Genomic DNA, 9,256 nt, shown 5'->3' with positions numbered 1-9,256 from the left:
AAAAAAAAATACCAAAGCCATCAGGGGGTCTTGGAGAAAAAGTCATCGTAAAGAGGAATTCTGGTCAGAAATGGGCCTCCTGAGGATCCATATTACATTAGCTGGGAGCATCCAATAGGAGAGTGACCTCCGAACCACAAAACAGCTGCGAGTTTTGTTCAGTTGTGCTGCCTGTAATTAGATTTTTTTTTTTTTTTAGCTGAGCCATCCTGCTACCTATTGGCAGCTCAGCGGCTGCTCAGCTCGGGCTGGACTCGATGTAATTAGATTTTTGTAAAGCAGAAGGCTGTCTCTCAATTTGAGTTTATCTGATGTTTCTGCATGATTATATTCAGATTGTATATTTTTGGCAGAAACAATAATATGGAAGTGATATTGTGTCCTCAGTAATCATATCTGGGAGCCTGAAATGTAGGTTTGCTCTATTGTAACATTAACTTTGATCTGAGCTAATGTGATCATCAAATTTCTCCACAGTAAGCTTACTGTACATTTCTTTGTAATTAATAATTTGCAGAGAAATATTGGGACTATATAATATTGTTTCTCCTTAAACTTTCACCTAATATTTTTAGCATTCCTTGATGATCCTTGCCTGGACTAGTATCTGGACAAGTATCCAGATCAGATACCTGGACTAGTATCTGATGATGGTTGCCAGGTGTTGATTTCTCATTCCACCATTCTACATTTACGGAATAGCTTTCTACTGTAAGAGTTTATATTATTTTCTTTCTTCCTTCTTCATTCCTTCACATCTTTTTTTTTAAAAGATTTTATTGGGGAATTGGGTGAGGGAACAGCACTGGGGAATCAGGAAAGGGGAACAGACAAGTTGCTGTCCTTTAGTTCTTTAGTCTAGTTGTGGAGGACGTCGCTTCACTGGCCCATGTTGGTATTATCATTGCGCGCTTCTGGATGGGGCAGTTGCTCGCCAGCCATTGTACAGCCGCTCATGGTGGCTCACTGCAGCTCAGCTCCAGGTCGAGCTGTTGTTCACCATCTTAGCTGTAGAGGGCGCAGCGTCACTGGCCCTCATATGTGAGATCCGAACTGGGGTCCGGCTGAGCTGGTGTTCCGAGCCAACTCTTAACCAATGCACCACTCGGCCGGCCCCACATCTTTCTTCATATTACATTATAAACATTTTGATGTTCAGATTCTTCAAATTTGCTCCTCCCTTCTTCAGTGTGTTTATGTTACTAAATGAAATATAGTTTGGTTTGTTTTTGCTTTAGAATTTTATGTTTCCCCCCTTTTTTTTTTTTAGCATGTGAAACATTAATATGGTTCTAATAGTCAAAACCCTATAAAAGGGATGATCAGAGGAATGTACTGTGTGCATTTTAAACCTGGCAGATGTCTGGACATAGAGCAGCCTGATGGTGGATAGCGCAGAATTGAAATCAGTTGGGCAAACCTGTGCTCACATCCATTTTTGCCATGTATAGCTTTCTGACCTCAGGCAACTCACTTAACCTCTTGAAGACTTCACTTGTAAATATGAAAATTGGGAAACAAATAGTGTTACATGAGAGGAATGAAGATTAATTGCATGTTGAACACACAGCCCAATGCCTGGGAAATAATTACTAGATAAATATTTATTAACAATATTAATATCTAATAAATATTTTGTAATGAAATTACAAGAGTTCTTAAACATATATGCTAAAGAATGTTAGTCTATGACCCATTTTCATGCTTTTTCTATGCAGAGCCCAGTATAATTCTTGGGAACAAAGATTACTCATCAAGTCTTTGTAAATTGTCGAAGTAAACCTATGGATGAATTTTGTTCAATAATTTAAGATTTAACAGATTAATTTTAATGATTTAAAATATTTTCAGGTGGTGTTCATTGGCTTTATTTGTTACATCTTATGGACGTGGAGAGTGATAAATTGAAGTAATGCATATCTATCTATATATACACAAGAATGCTGAAAAATTAGAATTAGCTGCTCTATGATATTGCTCTACTACCAACAATCTGGTTTGCTCATTTGATATTAGATTGAACAGACATACCCATGAGCTGTTAACTCTGTCAATATCCTTTTGAGAAGCACGAGGAAATCATTAGAGACCAATACTGCTGATATAAGGAAACCTTGGTATATACAAGTATGATGTATTCTCAGTAAGAATGATATTGACCACTAGGCAGGGCTTGTATGTTGTAGAATTAAAAAAAAAACACAACTACTTTTTGTGCATAAAGCACAGATATAAATACAATACATGAACAAATATAGTTCATCTCTGGTATTAAAATTTCACAGGGTCGGGGATCAGGTTAAAAGAAAGTCTAACAAGTCTCTTTAAGGAGGCTAAGAAAGTTAAGAAATATTGGCATCAATATTGGTAAAAAATCATCTGTCAATAAAAAGCACTTTCTAGGTGGCCACTATTATTCTAAGTACTTATAAATACTTTTATTTAACCCTGGGGAAATTTTAGGTAAATTCTATCCAGATTCACAATAGATAAATAATTTAAACAGTCATAGAGAAGTAAAGCTTTTACATAGGGTTGCATGGATAGTAAGATCTAGGATTTTAAGGAATTCTGGCTGAAGAGTCCATGCTTTCTACTGCTACATACTTGTCTACAGTGATCTATATGCTATGTTTGATTACAGATTTTCCAAACATATTGATAGTCTCTGAATTTTATCAGACTCCTTCTGAGGAGCATGAGTGAATACTAAGGATTAAATGTGGGGAGAAGTTAGGAAGGGCTCTCCCATCAATAATTCAAAAGGGACCAGCCTTTCACTAAGTGGGATTTTACCTGTGAGGTATTATAACTGCAGGGTCCTCAAATGGCTATGAATCTTATCTCCTTCAGATTTTCTCACCATCAGCCAAGGCTTTTCATAATACTCCAACTGGTTTTTCAGATATTGTTTGAAAGGTTGATTCCCTGAGCATTATAATCATCATAAGGTTTGGGTGATTGTATGAGAGATGAAAATCATCTGTTGTTTTAATGACCAATAACATGATACTCCCAATTTTCCTGTAGCAAAACAATCACCAAGGGCTAGCAAAATCAACACAAGGCCATCTCACTAATATCTTCACTCCTTAGCTTCATGCACAAGAAAGTGTGGTCATGTAATAAGTTCTGACCAATGGAATCAACAGAATCATGAAGAACCAGAAAATCTAAACCAACCAATAAAAAGGAGATTGTATCAGTCATCAAAAATATCCCAAGAAATAAAAGCCCAGGACCAGATGGCTTTACTGATTAATTCTACCAAACATTTAAGAACTAATCCAGCCCTTCTCAAACTCTTCCAAAAGATCGAAGAGGACATTTCCAAACTCATTTAATGAGGCTAGCATTACCCTCATACCAGAGCCAGATGGGGACAAGAAAAGACAATTACAGGCCAATATGTCTGATGAATATAGATGCAAAAATCCTCAACAAAGTTCTAGCAAACAAAATACAACAGCACATTAAAAAGACTGTACACCACAATCAAATGGGATTTACCCCTGTGGTGCAAAGATGGTTCAACATATGCAAATCAATGTGATACACCACAGTAGCATGATAAAGGATAAAAATCATATGATCATCTTAGTAGATATAGAGAAAGCATTTGACAAAATCAATATCCTTTTATGATGAAAAGTCACAGCAAATTAGGTATAAAAGGAATGTTCCTCATAATCATAAAAGCCATATAATGGCAAGCCCACAGCTAACATAACTCAACAGTGAAAAAGCTCTAAGTTTTTCCTCTACGATCAGGAATAAGACAAGGATGTCCATTCTCACCACTTCTATTCAACAATACTGGAAGACCTAACCAGAGCAATTAGTCAAGAAAAAGAAAAAAAAAGACACCCGAATCAGAAAGAAAGAAGTAACTTTGTCTCTGTTTCCAGATGACATGATCTTATATATAGAAAACCCTAATAATGCCACCAAAATTGTTAGAACTTATAAACAAATTCAGTAGTTAGGATACAAAATCAACATACAAAATTCAGTTGCATTTCTATACATTAACGACAAATCAGAAAGAGAAATTAAGAAAACAATCCCATTTACAATAGCATCAAAACAATATATTTAGGAATAAGTTTAAACAAGGTAAAAAACATGTCCACTGAAAACTTTAAGACATTGATAAAATAAATTGAAGAAGACACAAATAAATGGAATGATATCTCATGTTCACAGATCAGCAGAATTAATATTGTTAAAAATGTCCATACTACCCAAAGCTACCTAGAGATTAAATGTAATTTCTATCAAAATTCCAATGGCATTTTTCACACAAATAGAAAAAAAAAATCCAAAAAATTCATGTGGAACGAAAAAAGACCCCAAATAGCCAAAGCAATCTTGAGAAATAAGAAGAAAGCTGGAGGCATCACACTTCCTGATTTCAAACTATGTTACAAAGATACAGTAATCAAAATGGTACAGTACTGGCATAAAAGCAGATACACAGACCAATGGAATAGAAAGCCCAGGAATAAACCCATGCATATATGATCAACTGATCTTTAACAAGAACACATAATGGAGAAAGGAATAGTCTCTTCAAGAAATGGTGCTGAGAAAATGACATCCATATGAAATAGGACTCTTATCACACCATCCACAAAAGTCAACTCAAAATGGATTAAGATTTAAATATAAGACTTGAAATTGTAAAATTCTTAGAAGAAAAACTAAAGAAAGTCTCTTTGACATTGGTCTTGGCAATAATTTCATGGATAAGACACCAAAAGCCCATGAAACAAAACCAAAAGTAAGTGGGATTATATCAAACTAAAACACTTCTGCACAGTAAAGGAAGTAATCAACAGAGTGGAAAGGCAACCTACAGAATGGGAGAAAACATTTGCAAATCATATCTGATAAAGGGTTAATCTCCAAAAAATATAAGAAAGTCTTACAGCTCAACAATTAAAAAAAAACCCTAATAATCCAATTTTGAAAATGAGGTGTCTAAAGTACTGAAATTCATAGAAATACAAAGTAGAATGGTGGTTGCCAGGGGCTGGGAAGAGGAGAAAATGGGAAGTTACTAATCTATGGGCATAAAGTTAAACAAGATGGATAAGTTCCAGTGATCTGTTATACAACATTATACCTATAGTCAACAATGATGTATTGTGACCTTGGATTAGGCAGAATTCTTATATCTGAAACCAAAAGCACAATCCATGGAAGACAAAAATTAAACTTCATCAAAAATTTTAAAAACTCCATCTGTGAAAAATACTGTTAATGGAATAAAAAAACACAATTTACACACAGGGATAAAATATTTGTAAACACATAACTGACAAAGGACATGTATCCAGAACACTAAAAGAATTCTCAAAAATCAAGAACAAGAGAGTTCACAAAGAAAATAGGTATATGGATAGCAAATATTCATATATAAAGATGCTCAACATAGTCCTTAGGAAAATATAAATTAAAACCAAAATGAGATACCACTATAAACCTACTGAAATGCTAAAAACAAAACTCTGACATGCACTGATGGTGGGAATGCAAAATGGTATGTCCATTTTAGAAAAGTGTGTCAGTTTTTCATAAAGTTAAACATACCCTTACCATACAACCTAGCAATCCCACTCTTAAGTATTTACTAAGACAAAGAAAACTTATGTTGACACACAAAACTGTATGTGAATGTTTATGGCTGCTTTCTTCATAACAGCTAAAAACTGGAAACCCTTCAAATCATAAGTGGATAAACAAAATATGGTACATCATACAACAATACCATTCAGCAATAAAAGGAATGACTACTGATACATACATCAAAATTGATGAATCTCAGAAACATTAAGTGAAAGAAGCCAGACTCCAAAGGTTACATACTGTATGATTCCATTTATATGACATTCTGGAAAAGGCCAACAATACAGACAGAAAACAGATTGGTGGTTGTTAAGGGTGTAGGGGATGTGATGGGGAAAGGAGTCACTACAAAAATACAAAAGAATTTCAGGGTGGGAGGTGGGTGATGGAACTGTTAAATGTCTTGTGATGGTGATAATATGATAGTAAGCATTTGCCCAAACACAAAATGATACACTGAAGAGTTGATTTACTACATATAAATTATTCCATAATTAAAAAAAGAGAATGTTAGCTTGTAAGAATTTTATAGATGCCTTTTATATCACTGAGGACTTACTTTTTATCATGAAGTGATGTTTTGTCAAAAGCTTTCTCTCAATCTATTGAGATGATCATGTATTTGATCAAAATAATCCAGACATAAAAGAGTACATACTGAACCCACATGAGGCTCAAGGTCAGACCTACCTAATCTATCGCATAGAAATCACAATACTTGCTGTTGCCACTGGAGGTGGCATTGACTGGAAATGTGCACCAAAAAAAGTTCTGGTTTAATGGAAATGTTGTATATACGTACTGGTCTTGGTGATGATTACACAAGTGTACACCTTTGTCGAAATTCATGAAGTTGTAAACATTGAGACTTTTATGCATGTTACTGCATGCAAATTATACCTCAGTTGTTAGCAAACAACCCGTTGAATTGGTCACAACCTGCTGAATTGACTTTGGACCCACTAACAGATTACAACCTTCAGTTTGATAAAGTTTAGTTTACAAGACCTGCAGGTTGGGAAAATGAGCTCATGCATCTAATTTAAATGTCCTCCAAGCCTTGCGGAATTCCTCTTCTAAGTACAATCTTATAGAAATAGCTGGAGATGAAGTGAATAAAAATTTGAAATATGACTGTCTTCTCTTTAACTCATTTAACAACTACTGAACATCTACAATGTGTTAGGCACTGAAAGGCAGAGTATATTTGGCAGTCAACAAAGTCGTTATCCTCTTGCGCTTATGATAGTGGACTAGATCATGGCATTTCCATCTTAATACTTTTGGCTAACTCCAGATCAGACTCATCCTTCCTTCTTAGTCTCTCCTCCATGTAATATGTGCTGAATGTCAAGGTTCTGCTTGAAGTCCTTATATCTCCACTCTCACGAGGCTTCCCTGCTGTGTGGTCACCCAACCACTATGACATGTCACACTCTGGCTGAAATACTGACATAAAACAAATATTTCATCTTCTATGACAGGCCTGATAATTGGACTATTTCAGCACCCATCTGAGGTATTAAAACATATAACTTTATAGAGTTTATTTCCTGTATGAATTCTCTGATGAGGGAAAGTCCTTCTTACCGTCATCATCAGCATGGATTCGCTGATGAATTATAAGACTTGAGCTCCAACTGAAACCCTTCCCACACTCCTCACATTTGTAAGGTTTTTCTCCAGTGTGAACTCTCTGATGGGCTTGAAGGTATGAGCTCCAACTAAAGACCTTACCACATTCCTCACATTTATATGGTTTCTCTCCAGTATGGACTCTCTGGTGGGCTTGAAGGTATGATCTCTGTCTAAAACGCTTACCACACACATCACATCGGTATGGTTTCTCTCCCGTGTGGACTCCACGGTGAGCGAGGAAATTTGAAGCCCGACAGAAGCCCTTCCCACATTCCTCACATTGATATGGTTTCTCTCCAGTATGGCACCGCTGATGGGCTTGAAGCTGTGAACCCACACTGAAGCCTTTCCCGCAGTCTGCACACTGATATGGTTTCTCTCCCGTGTGGACTCTTTGATGCACTTGAAGACTTGAGAACTGACTGAAGGCCTTACCACACTTCTCACATTTATAAGGTTTCTCACCTGTGTGGATTCTACAATGAACGTTCAGATCTGAACTCCGACTGAAGCCCTTCCCACATGTACCGCATTTGTATGGTTTTTCTCCAGTGTGGCCTCTTTGATGGGCCAGAAGATTTGAGGCCTGACTGAAGCCCTTCCCACACTCCTCACATTTATAGGGTTTCTCTCCTGTATGGACTCTAAAATGAATGTTAAAATCTGAGCTACGACTGAAGCCCTTCCCACATGCATCACACTGATATGGTTTCTCACCAGTATGGCCTCTCTGATGGTCCAGAAGATTTGAGGCCCGACAGAAGCCCTTGCCACACTCCTCACATTTGTATGGTTTCTCTCCAGTGTGGCTTATCTGGTGGGCTTGAAGGTGTGAACCCACACTGAAGCCTTTCCCACACTCCTCACATTTATAGGGTTTCTCTCCGGTATGGATTCTACAATGAATATTAAGGTGTGAGCTATAACTAAAGCCCTTGCCACATGCATCGCATTTGTATGGTTTCTCTCCAGTGTGGATCCGCTGATGAGCCTGTAGTCGTGAACGCCAGCTGAAGCCCTTCCCACACTCTTCACATTTATAAGGTTTCTTCCCCATGTGGACTCTCTGATGGACTTGAAGATATGAGCTCTGACTGAAACCCAGCCCACACTCCTCACATTTATAGGGTTTCGCTAACGTGTGGATTATCAGAGGAGCGTGACAATGTGAGCTTTTCCCGATGTTCTTCTCACACCCCTCAAATTTGTGTGAATTCTCTCCAGTGGTAACCCTCTGACGATGACTAAGATATGACCTCTGACTGAAACTTTTACACGATGTATCATATTTGTATGATTTCTCTCTACTGTGGACTCTCTCATGGGCTTGAAGACTTGAAAACCGACGGAAGGTGTTTTCACATTTTTCACATTTATAGGGCTTCTCTCCTGCATGGGCCATCTGGTTAATTTGAAGATGAAAGTCCCGAATGAAACCTTTCTCACACTCCTCCCCTTTGTAAGGTTTTTCTGCAGTGTGTACTCTGTGGGGAACCTGAAGATGTGAACTCAGATTAAAGCCTTTAGCAAGTTCCTCAAATTTATAGAGTGCATCACCTTGTTTTTCCAACTGTGAGCCAGTTTCTTGAGTATTTACTATGGAATCTTGACATCTGGTTAACTCATTAGTGATCTGTTGCCAAATCTGTGAGCAGAAAAGCTCTTCAAGTGACAGGTACCTTAATCCAACTTCTCGAACAATCTTCATATCATTTAGATTCTTGTCTCCTAAGAGGATAGAGAATTTGGAGACGGGGCATGTGAATGCTTTGTTCAGAAATGTCAAGGTTATAAACTTAGACCTATACCCTCAGGCTTTAATGAACCAGAACAAAGTTCCATTTTGATCATGTATCATGTTCTGTGATTTACATGCCTCCCAAAACCAAGGCCCCCACTCACTATACATTAACGAGACCCATTCAGAATCATACTAAATTTCATTAGAGAGCTACAGGTTAGAAATTTGGTGGCTGCACAGCAAGAA

The 9,256-nt window shown here is 37.2% G+C and overlaps 1 protein-coding gene across 12 annotated transcripts in view; it reads right to left on the bottom strand.

Moving 5' to 3' along the window:
* Positions 1-9,256, bottom strand: part of LOC109372794 (zinc finger protein 45) — a 92,924-nt gene that overhangs the window by 16,732 nt on the left and 66,936 nt on the right. For 11 of the 12 annotated variants that reach the window (XM_019626259.1, XM_019626260.1, XM_019626264.1 and 8 more), the window contains one exon: positions 5,472-8,997. In XM_019626259.1, the coding sequence (XP_019481804.1) occupies positions 7,178-8,997 (1,820 nt within the window). In that variant the 3' untranslated portion in view covers positions 5,472-7,177. Of the gene's footprint in view, positions 8,998-9,256 lie in introns of those variants that run through there. The other variant, XM_019626271.1, reaches the window with a different exon arrangement.

This window comes from Hipposideros armiger, unplaced genomic scaffold (assembly GCF_001890085.2).
Source record: "Hipposideros armiger isolate ML-2016 unplaced genomic scaffold, ASM189008v1 scaffold_664, whole genome shotgun sequence".
NCBI lineage: Eukaryota > Metazoa > Chordata > Mammalia > Chiroptera > Hipposideridae > Hipposideros > Hipposideros armiger.
The sequence above is the reverse complement of the archived record's forward strand: the minus strand, read 5'-3'. Positions and strand labels throughout refer to the sequence as shown.